This window comes from Cricetulus griseus, chromosome 3 (genome assembly GCF_003668045.3).
Source record: "Cricetulus griseus strain 17A/GY chromosome 3, alternate assembly CriGri-PICRH-1.0, whole genome shotgun sequence".
In the NCBI taxonomy this organism is placed as follows: domain Eukaryota; kingdom Metazoa; phylum Chordata; class Mammalia; order Rodentia; family Cricetidae; genus Cricetulus; species Cricetulus griseus.
The window spans coordinates 99,657,324-99,681,446 of NC_048596.1; the positions used below are offsets into that span (position 1 = coordinate 99,657,324).

General features: G+C 43.2%; 1 protein-coding gene across 1 annotated transcript in view; it reads right to left on the bottom strand.

Annotated features, from left to right (window-relative positions):
* Xrra1 (X-ray radiation resistance associated 1) overlaps positions 1-24,123 on the bottom strand; it is a 70,966-nt gene that overhangs the window by 17,440 nt on the left and 29,403 nt on the right. Inside the window, exons 6-8 of the mRNA XM_027407761.2 lie at positions 23,583-23,655; positions 20,034-20,131; positions 15,126-15,259 (exon numbers count right to left, since the gene is read on the bottom strand). Coding sequence (XP_027263562.1) covers positions 15,126-15,259; positions 20,034-20,131; positions 23,583-23,655 — 305 coding nt within the window. The remainder of the gene's footprint in view (positions 1-15,125; positions 15,260-20,033; positions 20,132-23,582; positions 23,656-24,123) is intronic.

Here is a 24,123-nt window from a genome sequence, read left to right on the forward strand (position 1 = left end):
GAGGAACAGGGGCCAGTGAGATGGCTCAGCAGGTTAATGCTCCTGCCACCAAGTCCTGACTGCCTGAGTTTGATTCCTGGAACCCACAAAGTAGGAGAGAGCCAACTTCCACAAGTTGCTCTCCACACATGAGCTAGGGCATGTGCACTCTTAATAAATCAATCCAAAGAACCCCACAATTATAAATGAAGCTGGGGTGGGGGTGTCATGGGACCTAGCAGGAAAAGCCAGCCGCAGCTGTAGCTCTCCTGCAAGAGCACTTCCCAAGTGTCACTAGATGAAATCTCTGAAGTGGCAGTTTACCAGGGATGGAGAAGCTGAAGCTCCCAGCTCTTCATGCTAGAAATGTCATTTGTATTGTCCTTTGCCTGGGAAAATGGCTCACTATCTTTTAAAATAGGGTAGGTAAATGCCTTTTAGATGCTAAGTACACAACTGGTGGTTGGGTTCAGCCACAGGAATGCATGCTTTTTAGCAGATGCCTGGGCCTAAGCATAGGGAGCCCAGAGCTCTAACTCAGGAAGAGCGCCTACTGTGCTTGTCCTTGACTTCTGGTGCCGAGCCCAGATCCTCTGGTCAGACGGTAGAGGTGATTTCTTTTACTTTATGACAAGAGCCCGCATCTCTGAAAGCACAATGATTTCAACTGATCCCCTGTTGCAGCAGGAGCACATTTACTCTGCAGCTCTTACATGTCAGGCAATGAATTTCTATTTGGACTCCCCGGTCCCACACCCCATGACTATGTTCTAAATGCTTAGTGCCAGATGATAGCATTATGGAGCGGTTATGGAAACTCCAGGATGTGAAACCTTGTTGCAAAGGACAGGCCACTACTAAAAGTAGGGTATAACTTGTCCCTGGTCCCCTCTCATGTTCTCTCTCTTTGCTTCCTAACTGCTGCATGTACCCTAAGACACACTCTAAGACAGTTGGCCTGGCCACAGCCAGAAACAAGGTACACAGTATGGTGACCATAGATATAGCCTCTGAAAGTGTGGACCAAAATGAGCCTTCTTTCTCTGATGGGAAATGTTCTTCTGTATGCTGTGAATATATGTTTCTCTTATTGGTTGATGAATAAAGCTGTTTCAGCCAATGGACAGGCAGGATGTAGTCAGGGAGGAAGTATGGGCAGGGCTGCCAGACTAGAAGAATTCTGGGAAGAGGAAGGAGAGAGGAGCTGTGAGGGAGACACCATGTAGTTGCCAAAGGAGTAACATGCTGAAGCATTACAGGTAAGCCGCAGCCTTGTGGCAACACATAGTTTAATAGAAATGGGTTGATATTAAGAGAGAGCTAGTCAATAAGAAGCCTGAGTCATTGGCCAAATAGTTTATAATTAACATAAGCCTCTATGTGTTTATTTGGGTCTAAACGGCTGTGGGACCAGGGAGGACAGACATTTCCATCTATATTTCTCTTACATTGTTTCTTTTGGGTGGACACTAACCCAGGAGGAAGCACTTGCTTTATATAACAAGACTTCCCATGGAAAACACCTAGAGTGATGAATTATGTGCAAAAAAAAGTGCATCATTTTAAGTGTGCAAGAGATCTGAAGGCCCTGGGGAAGCAGTGCACTGAACCTAAATCTCCAAGAGAAAACTGAATCTGAGGTTGGGCAGCCTGGAGGACATTTGCTGATCCTATTGGAATTGAATTATGGTTTGACAGTATGGAGAGTCAAAACCCAGAGCATGCTGACAGTAGGGCATCCAGTGAGAATCTGATATGCTAAAGGGATGTCCACCCTCAGGAAGGTGTGGGCCAGTCAAAGCCCCTTCTCACCCCACAAGCAGGAAAACTGACTTGGAGTGAACCGGGATGTTGAGTTTGCAAAGCTGTACCTCAAACCTGTGGCATCAGAATAATCAGAAAATAGCCATAGTGAGTGCTCTGGGCAAATAAATAGAAAGTTTATGGTGTTGTAGACAAGTAATGTGGGCTAACTTCCCTGGGCAGAAAAGAAAATCCAGGCTCTCTCTCTCTCTCTCTCTCTCTCTCTCTCTCTCTCATATATATATATATAATCTAAAGTACCCTCAAACTAGTAAGCTGTGAGGAATTATGGGGCTGAGTTTTAGGAGGTGACTGGAAGACTGCTTTCCCCAGGATTGTCTGCCTAGTACAGGAGTGACAGGCAGGTTAGGAAGTGACTGGACAGTCTGTTGATAGTGCCAGTGGAGGGTCCCAAACCTTAGGTCCATGGTGTGCCACAGAATGGAAGCCTAAAAAAATGCCTACAGGTAAAGGTTAGGGCAATGATGGACTAACCCCTAGGAGGCAGTGTGCATTAGAAATCATTTCAGTTACTGTAATTGAATTAAGAAGGCTTGGAATGGTCCATGTAAAATCTACACTGTAGATAACCACAGACTCTTGGTCTGACAAGAAAAAAAAAAGTGATGTTAGTTGTTCCCAGGGAGAGTTGGGTCATCTCATTTGGTTCTGTATTTGCATTTAAACTAGACAGAATTGGGCTTAAATGAAATAGAAAAGCAAGTTCTTGCCTCATATCAGTTAATTCCGAGCACCTGCTAATGACTGTAGTTATCACACTGAGCAACACCCGCACAGAACACTTCCCACATTTCGGCAAGTAGCACTGCACAGTGTTCAACTAGACGTGTACAAACCATCAGACAATATCTGCTCACTGGTGTGAGCCTCTGAGGGTGTGAAAGGCACAGGGAGCTGCCATTCAGTGTGGGGATTGTGGAGGTCAGAGGAAGACTAGAAATTCAGCCTACTTGTAGTTTCCCCTCAGTTTGAATTAGACACACTAACCAAGTGACAGACACACTAACCCACGCTTGTTTACTCAACAACAAATTGGTGGGCTGTAACTATGGAAACTGACACCTTGAAGCTCTAGAACTTTTCTTCCCTAACAGTAAACTGAAAACTCCATTGTCATCCTGAGGTCACTGCAGAGAGAGCACTGCCAGCATGGAAGCGTGTTGTTTGTTCATCTGTCTTGTGCAGATGGAAGGTCTTGAAGAGTGACTGTAGATTATGTGATCTTAACACCCTGGTGACTCCAACTCCAGCCACAGTGGCAGATGTGGAATCTTTCTGTGGTAAATCAACAGAGCTTGTGGCACTTGGAATCTATCTGAGAACCTGAAAATGGAGGATCCTTCTCTTTCTCAGTCAATAGGACATCCAGAAATAGTCTTAATCTGACAAGGACAGCAGTATACCTGTGTCCTCTTCCTTCAGGACCACACGGACTTCAAGCCCTATCATAATCAATCCACAAGGAGTTTCATTATTTTTATGTCCCACAGAACACATCATGCTGACCAGACGTGGTGATAACAAAGTCACCATCCCCCACTCTACGCCCCCCCCACAATGGTTTAATAAGGCTCACGTGTGTCACAGGCTAGAGTTAAAGCACACAAGAATTCTAGGGACCGTCACCTTGCTTAATTTCCTTGGTATTCAGTTATCTGTAACATGTTGGGCTGTATCTCCTGTACTTTGTACCACCTGCTAAGAAAAAAACCAAACAAACCCACAAACCTTCCTTGGTCCCTTTGGGCTCCAGAAACTACAAGCGAAGGGCATGTGCCATTTAGACCCACTGGCTAATTATCCTCAAGGTACCAGTTTTCAAGACAAGGTTGAGACTGCAGTGTGAGCTGCTTTTCTGCTGGACTGTCACTCAGCAAGCCCACCCAGGTGCTAAAGGTCCATAACAACAGATGTATCACACAGACAGGTGTGCCACGTTTCCTGCGTTTCAAGGGAAGTTTGCATTTCTCTGTTTTCTCAAAGAATAACTGTTCTTTTATTCTTACTCAAATGTCCTGGTTTGGGTGGTGAATGACAAGGTTATGTTATAAATAGAACCCTTTGTAGGTAGAAATAGTGGAAACCATTAAGAGCAAAAATATTGCCCTTGTTCTGATCATTATTTTCCTTTTGAAAATCAGTTTTTGGCTTACTACTGTGTGTTGGCAAAGACTGAGCTACACACAAGACACAAAATGGCCACATGACGTGAGCCATTCATCATGAACCAGATGTCTGACAGAATGGACTCATCTAGTGACAGAAGTGTGCTTTTTAAAATAATGGGCACATTTAAAAATGCATGCATTTATGGAGCACTGTGCAATGCTTTGATAATATATACACTGTATCATGTTTGAATCAGCAAACACACATCTATTTTCTCAAACACATACCATTGTATGATAAAAATATTTCAAATCTTTTCTTCTAGTTTTTTTTTAAACTACAGGGCACAAACTTGTTACAGTTAACTTATCCTAGTGGGCAACAGAACATGAGAACTCAGTTCTCCGATATACCCATAGCTTAATACTTGTTAATTTACCTCTCCTCATTCTCCTCTCCCAACTTTCCTCAGCCTCTATTTTATTCTACTCTCAACTTCTATGAGATAAACTTTTAAAAATTCGATGTATGTGGGGGGCAATGTGGTGAATATATGCACATGTCTATGCAACCTGGTTCATCTGTGTGGGGGGGCAGAGGTCAATGTCAGGGGTCTTTATCACTCTCCACTTTTTTTGAGACAGGGTCTCTCACTGAACCTGGAGGTCACTGTTGTGGGAAGGCTAGCGGGCCACTGAGCCCTTGGAGGCCCATCGGACTCTATCCCTGCCCCAGTGTTAAGAGTTATAGGGGGACACACAGACACATTCTGACTTCTACCCTCTGAGCCATTCCCTGCCTCCCTTTTGAAATAGGATCTCTTGTTTCCCAGGCAGGCCTCAGATTTACAGTGTAGTCTTGGATTTCCAATTCTCTTGGCTCCACGTTCCAAGTGCTGGCAACACAGGTGTGTGCCACCCAGCACACCTAGTTTATGCAGTGCCAGGGGCTGAACTCAGGCCTTTGGGCATTGCTAGGTATTCACTTTACCAACAGAGCTCAATTCCCAGCTGGGGCCAACTATGTTAGATTCCATGTATGAGTGAGATCTTGCAGTTCGTATCTGGGGAAAGCATTATTTTAAGGTCATATGTTCCAGAAAGTCTGGAACATATGGTTAGATTCCCGTGGTGCCTATTCCAGCTGCACCAATGTTTCTCCATCACAGCTAAAGCCTTAGCACCAGCTAGCCTGGGAAAAAGCCTCCACTGTACTAAAAAAACACTTTGTATGATATGCTAACATAATGAAAAATGAGCTGTCATGGTGTGGCTCTACACAGCAGCAAAGCGTAGAGAAATGCACCTGGCTGTCCATTTGCTTGCTTGAAGAGAGAGTCAAGTACAGATCTTTCCCAGGCAGTGGGTGGATAATAAAAGCTTATTAAAAAAGAAGAAGAAAGGAAGACAAAAGAAAAAGAAGAGAAGAGAAAGGAAAAGAAAAAAGAATGAAAACCTGCTAACGGGTGATTTGGCGTGATCTCTGAATGGACTTTCAGAATAGATGAAGGCTAGAAGGCTATTTCTGTCCTCTGTGGGTGTATATGCTACAGAGAGGTCCTGGTGATCAGATGGACAAGGTGACCTAGTTCTGTGACTGTCACACAGCGGGGTTGAAGGCTATGCACTTCCCCTCACTGTGCATCTGCCAACAGCAGAGGTCACTGCTGTGTCGCAAAGGCAACCAGGAGTTCAGGCAACTCAGTAGTGACAGACTGTCTGCAATACATCCCTTCTTTCAAATAGGAGTGTTTGGTCCTATTTGAAGTGATTCTACACAGTTTGGGACACAGATTTGCCTCCTCTGCCCACATTGTTCTACAGCTGGAACTGCAATGTTATTACAATAAAGTGTGTTGACTGCGTGTTGACCTAAATGCAATCCTTGTTTCTGCTCACAGCTTCGGGTTATTGTCTAGGGTTCTTACAGCCCAGTCTCAGGCCACGCCCTCCCCTAACACTTCCTATACAGCAGGTCTAGAGGTAATGAGTTCATTTAACTTTTGCTTACCTTGAAATGTCTTCCTTTCTCCCTTACCACAGAAAGACTGTGTGTGTGTGTGTGTGTGTGTGTGTGTGTGTGTGTGTGTGTGTGTGTGTGTGTGTGTTCATGTACATGTGAATGCAGGTACCTACAGGGGCCAGAAAGTATTCATTCCCTGGAGCTGGAGTCCAACAGGCTGTTGTTGGGCATGGCTGTTAGGAATCAGAGTTGGGTCCTCTATAAGAATAGCATGCAGACTGGGGAGATGGCTCAGGGGTTAAGAGCACTGACTGCTCTTCCAGAGGTTCTAAATTCAATTTCCAGCAACCACATGGTGGCTCACAACCATCTGTAATGTGATCTGGTGCCCTCTTCTGGCATGCACTGTATACATGATAAATAAATAAATCTTAAAAAGAGTAGCATGCACTCAGCCATCTCTCTAGCCCCTAGAAGGGCAGCTTTGCTGGTCATGGGGCTCTTGGTTGGCAGTTTTTCTTTTTGCATTCTGAATATGTCAGACTTCTGCCTTCTGGCTGCCAAAGTTGCTGAGAATCTGCTGATCATCTTACTGAGACTCCCTCACATGTCAGGAGTCATTTTCCTTCTATTGATTTCAAATTTCTCTTGATCTTTGGCACTCATTGTAGTGTGTGCATGAAGTTCACTGAGCTTCACAGATGTTTATATTCACATAAACTTGGGCAGTTTACGGTCTTATTTCTTCGAATAATCTCCCTCCCTTCGTTGTCCTCCCCCGCCCTGGCTGCCCGGCTTCCCTTCTCCTGGCTCTCCCTTCCTTGCCCAGCTTGCCCTGCTTCCTCTTTCAGGGCTTCCATAGAACACAGACTGATTTGCCTGACAGTATCTTCAGGTCCCTCTTCAGGTCAATCCTTTCATTTCTCAGACTTGATCAATTTAATTGTCCTACCTTTAAGGCTACCAATTCTTTCTTCTGTCTGTTCAAATCTGCCTTTGAATTCCTCGGATGACCTTTTCACTTCAATAACTTTTAAGTGTAGAATTTTTGTTTTCTTTTCAGGTTCTCTGTCTTCACTATTATTTATATCTTGCTTGTATGCCATTTTCTTGACTTTCTTCTTGTCTTGTTAGTTCTTTTGGCATCTTACCACTGTTGAAATTTTTGCTAGATCTTTCAGATTTTCCTGAGAGATATTTAGTGTTTCTTTTTGACAGCCCACATGTTCTCAGCTTGGGATTTTTTAGTGGAAAACTGAAGTTGGGATCTGCTAAAGTGATAGTCCTAAAGGCTAGGCTCTTTTCTCATCAAGGTTTGATGGGATTGGTTTGTTTTTATAATTTTCATAGGCTGTCTCCATGGCAAGGGTCATTCTTGGGTATGAGAGTAAGGTCTTCTCAGATCTTTTCTGACCCTGCACCTTTCTCTAGATATTTATGGTGAGTTTCTAATTTCTCCCACAATCGCAGTTGTTTTTGGATGTTCTAGACTTTGTTTGGCTTCCCCAAAGGGGAAAAGACAATTGAGGGGGATGAAGCAACACTATCAGTCTTGAACTTTCTCCAGCTGAATAGGGAGGATCTTGAAACTGTGTGTGGGGCAGAGAGGTGCCTGGGCAGCAGTGGGTGAGCTCCCCTCTGTGCTTCATCATCAGAAGTAGCAGTCAGGGGTCACAGGACAGAGCCCTAATACTTGGAGAGTAGGGCTTTCTGCCCACTCTGGCAACTGCAAGCTGTTCATTGCTAAACTTCAAAGGAATATGTATGACCATTACTGTGAGACTGGGGGTTGCAGGGTGGGTCCAGCTACTGGGAAAAGAGTGGAAATAAGTGAGATCATCAGCAGTGTGATGGCTAAGCCTTCTTCCTCAGGAAGATGTGTCAGGTTGCTGAGACAAAGTCTTCGAATGCATTTGTTGCTAGGTGAGGAGACAGATCTGGGGTATTTCCTATTCTATTGTCTGCCAGAATCTTCTGGTGAATAACCTTTATGACTCAGTCAGTATAAAAGGTGTGTAGAGTTGGGGAAATTGATGCCATGACTTACTTTACAGTGGGGACATCACTTAAATCAGCAATCAATGATGGTGGCTTTTAATTAGCATTCTCATAAGGACCTGGGGATTATTGAAGGGAAGTAGAAGTATCCTCTCACAATGATATCGGACAGTGGGATAATAATGCTATTTCTGCTTCTTATTTTTGCAGCTTTGTGCTGTGTGTGCATGTATGTGGAGGACAGAGGCCAACCTTGTGGAGTTGGTTCTCTCCTTCCACCTTTATATGGCTTCCAGGGATTGAACTCAGGCCAGCAGGCTTGTGAGGCACATTCTTTAAGCACTGAGCCATCTTTCTGGTCCCACTTTAGGTGCTTTTGACTTAGAGGTCTGTCTTCTCATGAGAGGCACTCACCTGGGGGGGTCACAAGAATAGCTTCATGGAACTAGGAGCTAATGTTGTTACTAGCCACTTGGGTTTCTTGTTTCATTGAACCAAAGAGGCAGGAAAAGAGGGGACTCACTTTTGATGATATGAGTAATTATCAAAAGTAAATATAGTGTTGTTATTCCTTGCAGACCCAAAAGAATACCTTTGGGATTTGTGAATTGTTGGTCTCCTCTTAGAGGGTCTATGACATTTAGCAAAAGTTGCTAGAAAACCATAGTAGCCCCCCCAAAAGCAAGACGTTCAGTGCTCATACCCTACAGGAGTGAGATGGAAAAACCGCTGCTAGCTGAGGCTGCTGGCTGACAGTAATAGAACCTTAAATGGATGATGGGAAAAGTTATAAATATCAGCTATGGCCTCCTGAACAAGTAAGAAAAGACGTGTCATGGAATATTCCTTTACACTGTATGAAGATATGTCACTGTGATTGGTTTAATAAAAAGCTAAATAGCCAATAGCTGGACAGGATTTTGGGGGCAGAGAGAATGCTGGGAAGGAGAACAAGGCAGAGTTGTGAGCCAGACATGGAATGACCAGCATAATGGAGATGAGGTAACAAGCCTGTGGAAGAACATAGATTTAAAAGTATGGGTTAACTTAAGTTATAAGAGCTAGTTAGAAACAAGCCTAAGCTAAGGCTGAGCTTTCATAATTAGTATAAATCTCTGTGTTGTTTTTTTTGTGATTTTTGTGAGCTGGTGGCCCAAAGAAAATTCAGCCTACAAATGGTGGCCAATGGCTAGGCACGTATTTCCATATAAGACCTGAGAAAGCAAAAGCAAAAGCAAAAAAAAAAAAAAAAAAAAAAAAAAAAAAAAAAAAAAAAAAAAAAAAAAGTTCCAAACATACAAAAATGGAGCCAAACATGGCTTCCTATTCCTGAAGTCTCTCATGCAAGCTGCAGTACAGACAAGCATCTCCCAACCACTGCCTATGGGCTTCAGCTGCCAGCACAACATGAGCTCAGCTGTGCTGCAGTCTAAGGTTTTGCTCATGTAGACAGAAAAGGTTACAGATACACAGGTTTAGACAGAAAAAAACTATAAACAGGTTTAAACAATGTGTTTAAAACTGTGCATAGGCTTAAAAAGAAAAGAAAACTGGTATAGACAGACATGGAAAAAATAGTTCATAAATAATAAGATAAAGTCTTTAAAGAAAAAATAAAATAGTATAAAAAGATAAGCCACATAAAGATGGAGAATACAGTGTCTGGATCCTGTATGGTGTGTATTGACTTTGGTTTTTGATTGCTGATGAGTAAATAATAGCTGCTGAAATACACTGGATTTTTATAAAAACTACTAAATTAAACCAACCTATATATTTTAGAAATATCTTAACTTAAAATACAAGTCAAAAATATGTTGTTCTGGGGAAGGGGTTATGCTTTTGTTTCCACAGAAAATGAAAAGCTGTGGATTCATTCAAGGTCAAAGAGGATCAGATTTTATGGGGAGAGCCCCTAAAAATCCTGGCTACAGACATGAATAAACCTAAAAAAACCTACAAAGCAAGTGACATATATTTTACTTGTTCAAACACAAAACAATCATCTTTAGCTGTCTTGGGCACAATGCACAGTTTATACGTGTGTTGAGGTGATCCAGCCTCTCAGAGTGCCTCTGTTGAAGTTTCCTCAAAGTTCTGCATCCAGAATTGCTTCAGGACTGCTGGCTGAGATGGTCCAGCCTCACAGACTATTGTAGCCAGGACTTGACCATGATCCTAATTTTCTCAGGGTCCCCCAAAGATGGCAGCACCCCCAGACAATAGGAAGCAGTCTAGAGAACATGATGCCCACATTCCCAAGAGGTGGGTTATGGATGTTCATCATTGTTTAAGGAGGTTGGTTACAAATTATTATTGGTCATGGTTAAAAAACTAAACAGAACTAGACAAAGGAGATTAGATTCAGGTATCTCTGAAGAGCAAAAGGGGGATATAGTATTAAAAACGATGAAACAAAAGGTGGATTATTGAATATACTTTGAACAACTGCCAGTCTCAAATATTTTACATTGGTATGGATTTTTGTATATGGATACAAATTTAAGGTTATTTTTGTTAGAACATAATATACATAACATTTAATATGCTCTATGCAGCTCATTTAACAATGTAAAGTTCAGTCCTTGAAAGTTATTATTACAAACTATCTAGGATAATAAAGAAAAGCAGGTTAGTGGTTAGTGACCTATAACAATCAAACTTTTAGGTGTATTTTCAAGGTCAAACAGATATATTTTAGATATATAGATGGTCTTCAAACACTTTAAAGACCTACAGAATATGACATTTAAAATGTGTTGTAAACATAGGGCTTTTCATGACAGTGAGACACAGATATCTGCTTCTGGCAGTACCAATTTACTTCAGAGAAGATGATGGACATTGAAGAAACGCCATATGGAGTTTGCTTTCAATGTGGCAAAACTAGCCATTTGGGCAAGAAAATGCTCTTGTCTTGACTGCTGACAGTATACTGTACAAACTGGACAAGCAGACACAAACTGAAAAGACTGTTGAACTTTGCCAAGATAGGGTGGGACAGTCCTTCAAAATTCTTGCATCATAGAAAAGTCTGCCAGATATTCTGCAGGACACAACTGCTGAACGTTGCTACAACAGGGCAGGAAAGCCTGTTAAAAGTCTTGCTTTATAGAAGAATCTGCCAGATATTCTAAGCCTATAGACTGAAGATTTGATGCCACAGTGTTGCAGAGAAACTTGGATGACTGTCCAGGCAGCTAGATGTCTCTGTCGTTTTATAGGTTTGGAAGTGGCTTGCGCTGCACTTCCTGTTTGCTCAGGTAATATTATATACTTCTGAAGACTTTGATGGCATTGAAGACAGTTATTAGAGAAGGTAAATTAGGTACAGAGCTTTGAACTCATCAAGATAGAATAATAATAGAATATTTTCGCCAAATACAAATGGACTGGACACTGTAAATGTAATTCTTACTGCTAATTGTTCTTATTTTTTATACTTTTATTATGTTAGAGTTAAACCCTTTCCTTTTTATTTAGATAAAAAGAGTGAAATGTTGAGGAATATTCCTTTACACTGTATGAAGATATGACACTGTGAATGGTTTAATAAAAAGCCAGGCAGGATTTTGGGGGCAGAGAGACCACTGAGAAGAAGAAGGCAGAGTCGCCAGCCAGGTATGGAATAATCAGATGGGTATAATAGAGATGAGGTAATGAGCATGTGGAAGAATGTAGATTTAAAAAGAGTTAATTTAAGTTATAAGAGCTAGTCAGAAACAAGCCTAAGATAAGGCTGAGCTTTCATAATTAGTATAAGACTCTGTGTCATGTTTTTTGTGAGTTGGTGGCCCAAAGAAAATCTGCCTACAAAGATGACTGCAGCAATTATGAATATTTTCATTATATTTTCTTTCTTGATTTATACATTCATATGAGTGTACATGGGCATGTGTACTTTACATGTAAGTTGCTAGGTGAACATTGACTTTGTAACTTAGTTTTCAACTTATAAAACTTCCATATGTGTTTTTATTCTTTTTCTTTGACAGTCTCATTGTGTAGCCCAGGCTGACATCAAATGGTGTAGCTCAGGCTAGCACTGAACTCTCAACCCTCCTGCCTTTCTCTTCTAAGTGATAAGATTACAAGCAATTACTACCATGCCTGGTTCCTAAATTTCTATAGTCATTCAGAGATAGATACAGTAGCTGATGGAACTACACTTCAGCTCATTGTGGAGGAGGGTGAGGGTCTTCAAATGTAAGTTACATGAAGCCTATGGTGCTTGTTATTGTGTTGGAATTGAATATGGAGAGGAGAGATAGATATTAGGGCTCCGGGAGGTGGGTGAGTCAGTCATCTGGCTCCAAGCTGTCATCCTTAACCCCTTCCCTCCGTGCTCAGCTCTGTATTATATTTATAAAAAAAACCACTTTTAAACTGCTTTCTAACAAAGTGCTATCAATTGAGGAGACTGGTAAGACTCTGCCAAGCACAGGAGAGTGGAGGCAAATCTTCTGCCAGGCTCTGACAGCAGCAGGGAGACAGTGACAGTGACAGTGTTACAGAGACCGAGGCAGCAGTCTAGAATTAGAGTGATGGCCTCTCTAAAGTCCAATGGCAGATGCAGACTCCTGACTTCAGTCCACCAGAGTTAGCTTCCAATAGCTGAGTGTCAGCCCTCCTTCCTTCCTTTGTTCTTCCAGGCCCCTCTTCTCCATTTGCTCCAGCAGTGCCCTACGATTTAAGTAACTAATTCTCTCTATTTACCATTGGTGAGGATGGAGGTAGAACCAAGGTTTACCTTTGATTTATAGATGATCCGTGAATCTGCTAATTCATTTGTGAGAAGATTCGTAGCTGGATACATTTTTTTCTTCAGAATAATTTATAATAGGGTATATGTATGGTAGGCGTGTAGCTGTAACAGATTGGCCATGACCTCACGACTGTCAGGTGCTAACTACCAGGTGGTAGGAACATGGGAACTCACTTTACCATTTATTCTCCCCGTGTTAAGCAATTTGGCTGCTGCTGTGACAAACACCCATGAAAAGCAACTTAAAGGGAGGAATTGATTATTTGGGCCATTGGTTTTAGTTGCTCGTCCTTGATTCCCCTGACTCTGGGCCTCATGAGGTGAGATGGAATCATGCTGATGGGAGTCTGTGGCAGGGATTACCAATGTCAGGGAGGGCAGGAGTCACAGTGAGACAAGAATGGGAGAGGTACTAGATGCCCCAAGGACCTTCCCCAGGAAATGACTTCCTGTAGCTAGGCCTCACTTCCTAAACTTTTGGCCCCCCCACCAGCCAGGGACCTACCTTTCAGTATATAAGCCATTGGAGGAGATATTATATACTCAAATCCTAACTTTCCTTTTATTCATTTCAATACCAAAGATGACCTCTCGCTACTCAGGATCTGACACATATCCTATCATAAAGAAAGCCTCCTTCCAAATGAAGTCAGCGCAAAGGCAAGCAAAGCTGTGTGCGGGTGTCTAAAAGTAAGTGACACACACCGTAACAGAAGTTGTATAAGGGACCAAGAAAAAGAAAGACACCCAGAATCTTGACACATCCTGTCCCCAGTACCTACCTACACAAATACAGCATATTCATTTTTAGGACTTTCCAGATGTATAAGGCCCCTTCCCTTTCCTTTTTTAAAAAATATATATTTTAATGTGTACAGGTGCTTTGTCTGCATGTATGTCTACCCATATGTATGCAGTGCCCATGGAGGCCAGAAGGGGGCATCGGATCCTATGGAACTAGAGTTAAAGATGATTGTTAGCTGTCATGTGGGTGTTGAAAACTGACCCACGTAATTGATGCAAGAGCAACAAGGTGCTTTTAAACTCTCCAGTCCTCTTTTTTTTTTTTTTTATAGGAGAAAAGTTCTCACTATGTAACCCAGGTTGACCTTGAACTTCCATGATCCTCCTGCCTCAACCTCTCACGTACTGATATTAAAGGTACATGTTACCTCTAGTGGTTCATAAATACTGCCCCCCACCCTTTTTGGTCTCAGTTAATTTGGACTGGATTTGTGAAATCAAGTTTGGAAACAAAAGAATCCTAACTTATGAGAGCCTAAATCCAATGATCACTATTATCCCAACCCCCTGGAGCAACTAACAAACTGCTATCACCACTGTCATTGTCACCTTATCATTCATCATGGCAATGAACATCATCCCTAGGACCGTCACCACCAATATCTCTATTGTACAACATCAACTGACTACATATTATATGAAAAGCATCCTTGTCTGGCTGCTGGAGATCAGAGATGACTGAGACAGAGTCCTTGCTCTGAGAGTACTCCTGACCCTCATGGAGAGGCCAGATGTATCAGCCTTTATAGATCTAAATGTCTATAAAGATACATTTTTAGGTAGCCCAGGTCACAACAGATTAGTCAAGCACTAGACTAACTAGGAAAACATTCATTTTGCCTGGTGCTTAGAAAAGGGAAGAAGAGGGATAGGAGCTGGGCCTTGGGATATGATCAAGGATCTGGAGTCTGGAAAACTTAATTCAAATCTCAGCTCTGTGAGAAACTAGTTTTGTATGATAATCACCTATCTCATAAAACTGTCAGGAGAGCTAAAAGAAGGAACACAAAGTGTGGGGAATGGTGTCTGGCACATAGTAAACTCTAGTTAGGTGTTATTCAGAAAAGAAAGTCAGTATGTTCTGGCAGAAGAAATGGACTCAACAAAGGCACAGAATGAGAGTGCACAAAGCTTATTTAGAGACTAGCAAATAGACTAAGGACCTGGGGCAGGGGGCTTATAAGGGGAGCAGCTAGCAAGAGCAACACCTACAGAAACACCCAGGTTAAGTGGCTTTGTAAATGTGTGTGTGTGTGTGTGTGTGTGTGTGTGTGTGTGTGTGTGTGTGTGTGTGTATGTGTGTGTGTGGGCACCCACATACATGTATGCACATGTGTGTTTGTATTCATGTGTACATACGTGTATGCGTGTATGTTTTGAGACAGGATCTCACTGTAGCCATGGCTGGCTAGAACTCATAGAGATTGACCTGCGCCAACCTCCTAAGCATTGGGATTGAACACTTGCCTCATCACATCCACCTCTAATTTCTCTTAATAGCACATAGGAAATCATCCACTGGAGGCCTTTCTTGGGAGGGTGAACAGGCAGCATTCTCCCTTCAGGCACTCAGAGCCTGTCTTTACAGAATTTCCAAGAAGAGCTGCTCTGAACCATTCCTCTGATGTCAGAACCCAGGCTTCTGATGGGACACACAGGATAAACTCAAGGGTGTAGAACTTACTGTTCTCTGACAGCCATGTTGGGTGGCAGAGAGGTGAGACCATTGCCTGTGAGGAGCAGCACACGGAGATGCGGCAGAATCCCCAGGTCACTGATGGCCTCCTCAGTCAGGCTATTGAAGGAAAGGTCCAAGAACTGCCATGCAAAACAAAAGAAGGAAAAAACAGAAATAAAATGTGACAATGAGGCCCAAACACCCGGTGGGAGCTAGCTACTCCCCCCTCCTCAGGTCTGGGAAAACCTCATCACCCACAGGGCAAAGTTCACAGCCTGCTGGAGTCAGGTTCTTTCCTCTTTCAGTCTTAGCTGCCACTGAGCATGTCTGTCTCCTCCCTGCTATCTCCCCAGTCACCCTCTTTATGTTTCCACTGGAAGAACACCCTTCTCTGGGTACAGGGATCTTAGCCCCAGGAGGCCATCTCAAAGCTGCTTCCTTATAATATATTCCCCAAACCTCAGCCAGGTAGGCTATCTCCCTCCCCTGACTTTTTTAAACTACCCCAGGGTACTTGTCTAATTCTGCAGGGTCTTGAGATAGCTGGAGATGTATAAGAAACAGGAATGCTGTGTACTATGTCTGGCACACAGTTGAGGAGTGGATGGTAAGGCCCTTTGTGGTCAGGGGCTGTGTCACTGCAGCTCTGTAGCCTTGTAATTGAGCGCAGGCCCTGACACAAAGCAGACACACATGAAAGTGAGCTGAAATGAACTAACTTATAAGGACAATGAGTCCAGATGGTCACCCCACCATCAGTCATTGTCTTATCATCATCATCTCTCCATTTACCACCCCATACTGAAGGCTTATTTTGTCCTTGCCCTCCGGGAACTCCAGGCTTTCTTGGGCTATAATTTATCTATGTCCATCTGCTAATAAGTGAGGCTGCTGGGCTCCGAGAAGCTGCTTCTGTGGTGGTTGGTGGTCAACACAGAGACTTACAACCAATCCAAGTGCAGAGACTATGTGGCTGTCAAGTTCTTGGCCCTGATGGAACACCTATGTCTTCTCCTTCAAGGCTTGGGGAACATCACAGAAGAGGGGGTGATAAGAGTTTAAGAACCAAAGGTTGGGGAGGAATGTTGTAAAACTGTCTTCTGAGTATGACGTGGATGGTGCACTCATGACCTTACTGTGGCTGTGGTTACCATCAACATTTCATCATGGAAGGAGAAAAGGCTCATGGGGCCCCGCCCGTCTCTGAAGGACTACTGGTAGTTAACAGCAGCAGGGGAAGGGTGTCACTTTCTTCAGAGGTGATACGTTGTCCGTGTTCTGGTAAATAACCTCCACCTACACTCACGCAGGCAGCCCAGAGGGTCACACACACAGGTCTTAAAAGAAGGAGAAGGACTTGGGAAGAAGGGATTCAGTAGGAGAGGAAGGGGGGTGAAACAGGGTCCTGGGGTGGAAAGGATTAAAATTCATTATATACATACATGAAACCACCAAAAGAAAACAAATAAGTATAAGAGAAAAGAAGTGATAACACTGGATGTCTAGACACACACCACATGCCACAAAGGTAACTACCACCAGGTTTGCCAGAGAGTCAGCACAGTGGCAGCATCTGAGCCATCCTCAGACCAGATTCTTAAAGGCAAAGACAGCTGGAGTGAGAGAGGCACCAATCAGAAGCAGGTGGCAGCCATCTTGCTTCTGGGAACTGTAGAAGGTTTGTGTATCAATGAAGCTTGTGGTGTAGGAGAGGCTTGATAAGACTAGCCAGGACCTGAAAGGTTCCAAGCACCAAGAGGAAAGAGAGGGCTTGAGGTGCACAGAACAGGGCATCTCACTTAGCTGGAACAAGGAGAGGGCAAGGCCTGGAAATAAGCTCTGAAAAGCACACACGAAGATGGGGAAATCCTTGTCTCTCATACTCGTGTGTGGACTGCCAAGAGGTATGGATTTTATCTGCCTCCTTCATGTCTCTTGTGGTCTTTCCAGCCCATTCCTCACACAGCAGCCAAAACATGGTTTCTTTTTTTTGGTTTTTCAAGACAGGGTTTCTCTGTGGCTTTGGAGGCTGTCCTGGAACTAGCTCTTGTAGACCAGGCTGGTCTTGAACTCACAGAGATCCACCTGCCTCTGCCTCCCGAGTGCTGGGATTAAAGGCGTGAGCCACCAACGCCCGGCTCAAAACATGGTTTCTAAAACACAACTCTGACCACAACATGCTCCAGCTTAAAACTCCATGGTCCCTATCCCATAAGTCAGTTTCAGCTCCTTAGCAAGTCCAAAACACCCCTAAGCAACCTCTCCAGGCTCACACAGTACTACCCATCTTCAACTCTCACTCTCCATCCCATCCACATTTGAACTGGTTCACCAGTATTCACGCTCAGGCATCAGCAGGCCAAAGCCAAATCCAGCCTGATGCTCGCTTGTGGCCAATGAACTAAGAATGATCTTTACACCTAAAAATAAAATTGACACACACCTTTTATCCTGGTGCTTGGGAGGCAGAAGCAGGCAGATCTCTGTGAGTTGAGGCCAGCCTGGTTTACAGAGTGACTTCTAGGATAGCCAGGATTACACTGTCTCAAAAACAAACAAACAAACAAACAAACAGATAAAAGAAGAATGGTGTGCTCCATGAGGCAACTATGAGAAGTTCACATTTCAATATCATGCTTGTTTGCCTCCATTCTGTCTATACTTCTTCCTTCTAAAGACGCAAGGATAACTAGTTATGACCATCATAATTATAACAGATGGACCCAAAGTTTAATGTCTTTTAGAGACATTAAAATTTATTGTCTCCTAGAGGGGAAAAAAGCCCCTGTGGACTGCTTTGGCTATTTAATGTTGGATCCAGATTTGCTTTCCATGAAGGGTATCTCAATAAATAAACATTTGTAGAATCATAGGTCACAGAATTTTAGAGCCAGCCCAGATTTTACAAAGGGGGAAACTTTATCCTCAAGGGCAAGTTATTTGGGCAAGGCAAAGTGCCAGCAAAGGGCTGGCAGGATGAAGACTACAAATGAAGCTTCCAGCTGCTGGGGCAGGGGTCCTGCTGGACAGTTTTCAGATTTGGAAGCAGAGAATCAAATCGCAGCAAAGTTAAGCTTTCCAAAACTGACTATGGAAGAATTCCACTCTGGGCTGCTCCCATTGGGGCAGGCTCACTGACAACCAAGGACAGAGATTCCTAGCTGTATCTGCTGAGTCACATTTGAGTTTTATTATACATTAAAGTATTCATTACTGTGAGATGCAAATTTGGGATATTTGACATGTTTATCTTTTTTCTTAGGGAGCCCTTGCAAATCAAAGACAGACAAGAACAAATGACCGGTCTAGAGATTTCCTTTTCTCATTTATATTCTGTACCATAAAATGAGTCTGTTTTCTTTTGTTGACAAATTCTTTTGACTAATACCAGGTCTGTGGGATAAATAATCTTCATCAGATGCAATCAAATTATAAAGCGGGCATGTATGAAATCAATCATGATGAACACAGATCCCAAACTAGTCATTCAGAGCCAAAGCCCATGGTCACATCCCTCTGGATGGCCACTGGCACTTGTGTTTGGGATATCTGGGAGGAGGAAGACAAGATTCACGGCACAATATGCAATTCTCTGAAAAAGGCAAAGAACAATTGAAGTCCGTAGGAGGCACCTGGGCCTGGAGGCCAGGGCAATGGTTCCCTGAATCTCTAGCATCTAGGATCTACTTCTCCCTGGCAGCATCAAAATATAGTACAGAACCATGCTTCAACATAGCTCCAAGCTGCATCAGTTACTTACTTTGGATTTTATTGGACTTTGCAAGTTTGCCTACCGAGTAAAACAGAGGACCAACTCATGTCCCAAGTCAGAGCAAACTGCTGTCATCTTCAGTGTGACTTGAAACCCTGGCAAAAAGTCAGCATTGCATTCAGCACGGGATGTTTTCAGAATGTGAGGATACACGGTCCATCTTGGGAGGAAGCCCATTATAATATGTTATAGTTTGCAAACTCTGGCATGTAAAGGCCACCTGCTCCTTGAAAAGGTCAGTCTCTCTGAGAAGTTAAGTGAGGCACACATGAAGCATGGCTGACTTTTGATGTTTGCAGATTTAAGCTACCAAAGTTAACAATGTGTAGCCATGCTGCTAAGGTGTGAATAGAAATGTTTTCCTGTAAGGCCAGCACAAAGGGAAGGGTGCATTACGGGGGGGGGGGGGCAGGGTAGTGGCCAGGTGGCTGAGCCCCACTTCTAGCTCTCTTCTCTACTCCATGTGTGCAGTGACTCTCAGGTAGTGACAAAAACTTCTTCCCTTGTAAAAAGTGGCCCTCTAGTCTACCAAAGTCACAAGAGGTAGTCACAAGCATGAAGATAAGCAAACCAAATTTTCTATCCCCAGGTTCTGAGAACAATTCGGGATGTGCGTGCACCTAAAATGTAGTGCTGAGTCCACAGGAACCCTATTTTGTTCATCCTCATCTCTAGGTCTATGGGATAGATGTACAGCCTTTACTACCCCAGCCACTGGGACCAGCCTCGCTTACTGAGGTCAAGTGTGTTTTTTATTAGTCCATAATATCTCTGTCTTATTGCAGCTGGCTCTTAACCTCCACAGCTCTTCAAATACCCAGAGAGACACATCTCCCAGGAAACTCCTCCTCCTCCAAGACTCCATTTAAACTCACTTTCCTATAGACTCTCCTGAACATGAATGTCCCTTTGCACTTATATCTCAGGATCATACACCTTGGCCATAGTCACCTATCTGCCACAAGTACCACTAACAACATTATCATCACCACCGCTATCATCATCATCACCACCACCTCACAAGCAGCCTAGCAGTGAAAGCCAAGAGAACCTTTCCCCAAAGGTATAATCTGTAAAGACCTCTATTCTAAATTCCTTACAGGGTAACAGGTAGGATAAAAAACTTCCTACCTCCAACTTACTTCCAATGTCTTGAAGTCTCCATATTTCACATAGACCATCTTGATGCCATTGAATGCAAGCTCCAGTTCCTTTAGGGCTGGGAATGTGTGAAAAGCATCTACATGGGAATAGAAGGAGAGAAACTTCAGCTTGTAAAGGCTTAAAGAGAAAGATACTAACAATGACCATTCACTGAGCTTCCACAGGGGGAAGGGTGAGGCTGTGGACTGTGCTTTATGTATAAGGCCTCCAAATCTCTAACCTTAGGACTAGAGAGATGGCTCAGGGCTAAGAGGATTTACTGCTCTTGCAGAGGACCAGAGTTCAGTTTCCAGCAGCCACATGGGGTAGCTTCTAACTGCCTGTTACTCTAGCTCCAGGGGTTCCAATGACCTCTCTCTCCTGCCCTCTATGGGTACCTGCATTCATGTATACACACTCAAACACACACACACACACACACACACACACACACACACACACACACACACACACACACAATAATCTGTTAGAAAATTTAAAATCTCTAACCAACTCACTAATAGGAATTACAATTTTCATTCTATGGCTGAGGACATGGAGGCCCAGGCAGGCTAAGTGAAATAGGATTGTTAGAAATAGGATTGCTGGTAAGTGGGGAAACTAAGGATTGAATGTAGTAAGTCTGTTCAAATGCAAAGCCCATTTTAAAATTATCTCTGTTCTTTCTTCTTTTTTTCTTCCCAGTCCAGGAATCAACCCCAGGACCTTGTGCATGCCAGGCAAACTCTACCACGGAGCTACACTCTTGAATAATCTCTATTATTTCTGACTAGAGATGCTAACATGCTGCACCCCAAAAAAGTCAAACATCACAGGAAAAAAAAAGTTCCTTTAATCACAACACTTACTGTCAACTGTTTAAAATTCCATGTATATACCTCATGTATGTATTGAAATACAATCTTCTCTTTATAAACATGGAATACATGCTGTGTTGTGGCTTTTCTCCTTTAGCAGTGTGACTTGGAAGATTATTCCATGTTAAAACAAACAGATTTGTCCAATATCTTAGCTACCTTCTGGTGTAGACGTGCCATAATTTAACCCTTTTCCTATTGGTGGCATTTAGGCTATATGGGTAAGAAGTAATCAAACACTCCCTCTTGCATGATAACTGGATCTTAGATTCTCTTCCTAGTCCTGTTTCCCTGGAAACCTGAAGCGCACACTACGGTAACTGTGTTACTAGGTAACTATTGCTTGTGGTAAAAATGATCACATACCAGTAAATTGTATTTGGACCAGGAGAAAGTCTAAATTATAAACATCCAAAGGGGATGCTTTTCTGTAAGTGGTGACTCCTATAATCACACATGTCCTTCATGGGAATGCTACAAGCTACAGACCTATGGAATGTCACAAGGGACATTGGTTTCTGTGGTTGATGAGATTTCTAAGCAAGGATGATTCCTGCATTTACCCAGTGAGAGTTTCTGTACTGCTCCTGGGGTGACACATGGCTAGTGGGTAGCCCTGGTAGATGGCCAGCCATGGTAACTCCACTGATGGACTTCTGAAGCCGTGCAACATAGTATAGAATTACTTATAACCTTCTAAGTGAACCTGTTGTACTGTGTGGCCTATAGAAGGCTTGTGAGTCAGAATGTTCAGTAAGGCCTAATAAGAGACTGTTCATTGGGGATTTCCTTGTGTAGGTTTCTCTCTGTAGAATATATTCCTGGAACTACTAAAATCAATGACTGTTTCAATTTTTAAAGATTTTTCTATGTATATACTGTTTATTTGTTTAGTGTATATATGTGTCTTCATGTGCACCCAGTGTGTGCAGGAGCCCATGGAGGCTAGAAGAGGGTGCTGGACCCATGGAACTTGAGTTACAGGTGGCTGTGAGCTGCCCCATGGACACTGGAAACTGAACCTGGGTCCTTTGCAAGTGCAGCAAATGCTCTTAACAACTGAGCCAGCTCTCCAGCACTGTTTTAAACTTTAAGAGATACTACCAAATTATGTCCAAGGTGTCACATTGACTTCTTATAGTTTACTTTCACCAAGAGTACCCACCCCCACACCATATCTGTCTATTAAATACTTGCTAATATTTGATGAGCATAAACTAGTATCCCAGTGTTGTTTCTCCTATTAGTGAAGCTGATCATCTCTTTATGTGCCTTTTGGCGTGTTTATACTGAGGCATCTCCTAGCAGACCACACTTTCTTCTAAGGCAGAGATCTCATTAGATGTCTCTTTAGAAGCTCCCATCCAACTCAGAGACAAACCAAGCTCATCTCATCAACCCCATTCTTCCTGGACTGTCTCTTGATTCATCCCTTCCCTTATATCCCCACAGGTTGCCAAGCCCTGTGAGTCCCACCTCGTCCCAAATCACTCTCTCAGTCCCCCTCACTCTGTCTGTCTCAGGTGTCATCTCCCCTCCCATGGGAAACTGAACTGATCCCTCGAGTCTCCTGGTCTCCATTTTCTCTTAGAATCCACTCTTCTTCACTGAGCTTCCCTGTTGAAAAACCTTCCGGGACTCTACTGTCTGGAGGATTAAGTTCAAAGCGCTCCATGATCCCAACATGTCTAGCCTCAGTTGTAAGCAATCTTCCTGACCAGACAGCACACAGCTGCCCCTCAAAACAAAGCGTCTTTACTAACCCGAGTCAGTTTATTACTGTCTCTGTCTCTGTCTCTGTCTCTGTCTCTCTGTCTCTGTCTCTGTCTCTCTCTCTCTCTCACACACACACACACAAAATGTCAGAGGACAACTTTTCAGGAAATGGTTCTCTTCTTCTACCAAATGAGTCTCAGGGATCAAACATCAAACTCAGGTCACTGGAGCTCAGCAGCAGGTGCTTTTTTTTTTTTTTTTTTTTTTTTTTTTTTTTTTTTTTGGTTTTTCGAGACAGAGTTTCTCTGTGTAGCTTATCCTGGCACTCGCTCTGTAGACCAGGCTGGCCTCGAACTCACAGAGATCCACCTGCCTCTGCCTCCCGAGTGCGGGGATTAAAGGTGTCTGCCACCAATGCCCAGCTTGGCAGCAGGTGCTTTAGCCCAACTTTTTAATCTTTTTTATCTTAGGTGCTCACTAGTCTGATTTAAAGTTCCCTTGTATGCTTGCTGACTTCCCTGTACCATTGCTTATATGTACCCTGCTTTTGGTCTGAGTCTAAGCCCATATCTCCTAGCAAATCATAAGCTCTCTGAAGCACTATTCTTTCTAAAGGCCACGTTCAGACACCAGCAGGGGTCACTGTAGACTTGCTGAATTACCAAGAGGCTTTCTGGTAGGAGCATATGCAGGTTTAAAGGCCTCTCTCACTGGAGTTTGCAAGGTGCCTGCAAGGTTGGAGGGGAGGAGTATCTGTGTGTGTGGAGAGGAACATCAGCTTACAGAGAAGAGTGCTCCAAAGGAGCAGAGTGCAGATCTGAGTGCTTTCCAGGGTCCTTACTATCCCGCCACTCTACAAGACACGAACGGCCAATCACAGTTGGATGGGCAGACAAGTGCAATCACAAGTGATTTTCCGGCCAGGAGGACAGTTCCCAAGAAGAGGAAGCTCACCGAGAGGCAGCAGGTTTTCAGAGGCGTTGATATAAATCACAGAAGTAAAATGTCTGAAGTCCTTTTCCTTTACCTGTCCAAAAGCATGCCAGAAAAACACAGGATTAGTTCCCTGCCAGGAGCCCTGCAGGAACACCAGTGAAGCTGCCAAGAGGACGAATGCCTAAAGGACTAAGAGACATTCTTAGTGCAAGGGCAGCCATGTGGGGGAGAGCTGTGAGGGCTTTTCTGTTCATTTTCCTCTATTCTGAAGTACTTCAAACATCAAAAAGTACAGTGAGTGATCTTTGATGATGACCCAGTTTTAACAGATCTGAATCCTAACTGTTTAAACATGAAAGAAACCATTAGAAGACTTACGACCTCTGTCATCATGTCCCCCCCCCCAACTCACACCTCATCCCTGTTCTTGATTTTTAAGTGTATTACATACATTCATATGTTTATATCCATCAACTATATAAAGGGTTGTTTACATGTTTTAAAACTTTATATCCATACAGTCTTATGATTCAATATGCCCTTTTTACTCAATAGTATG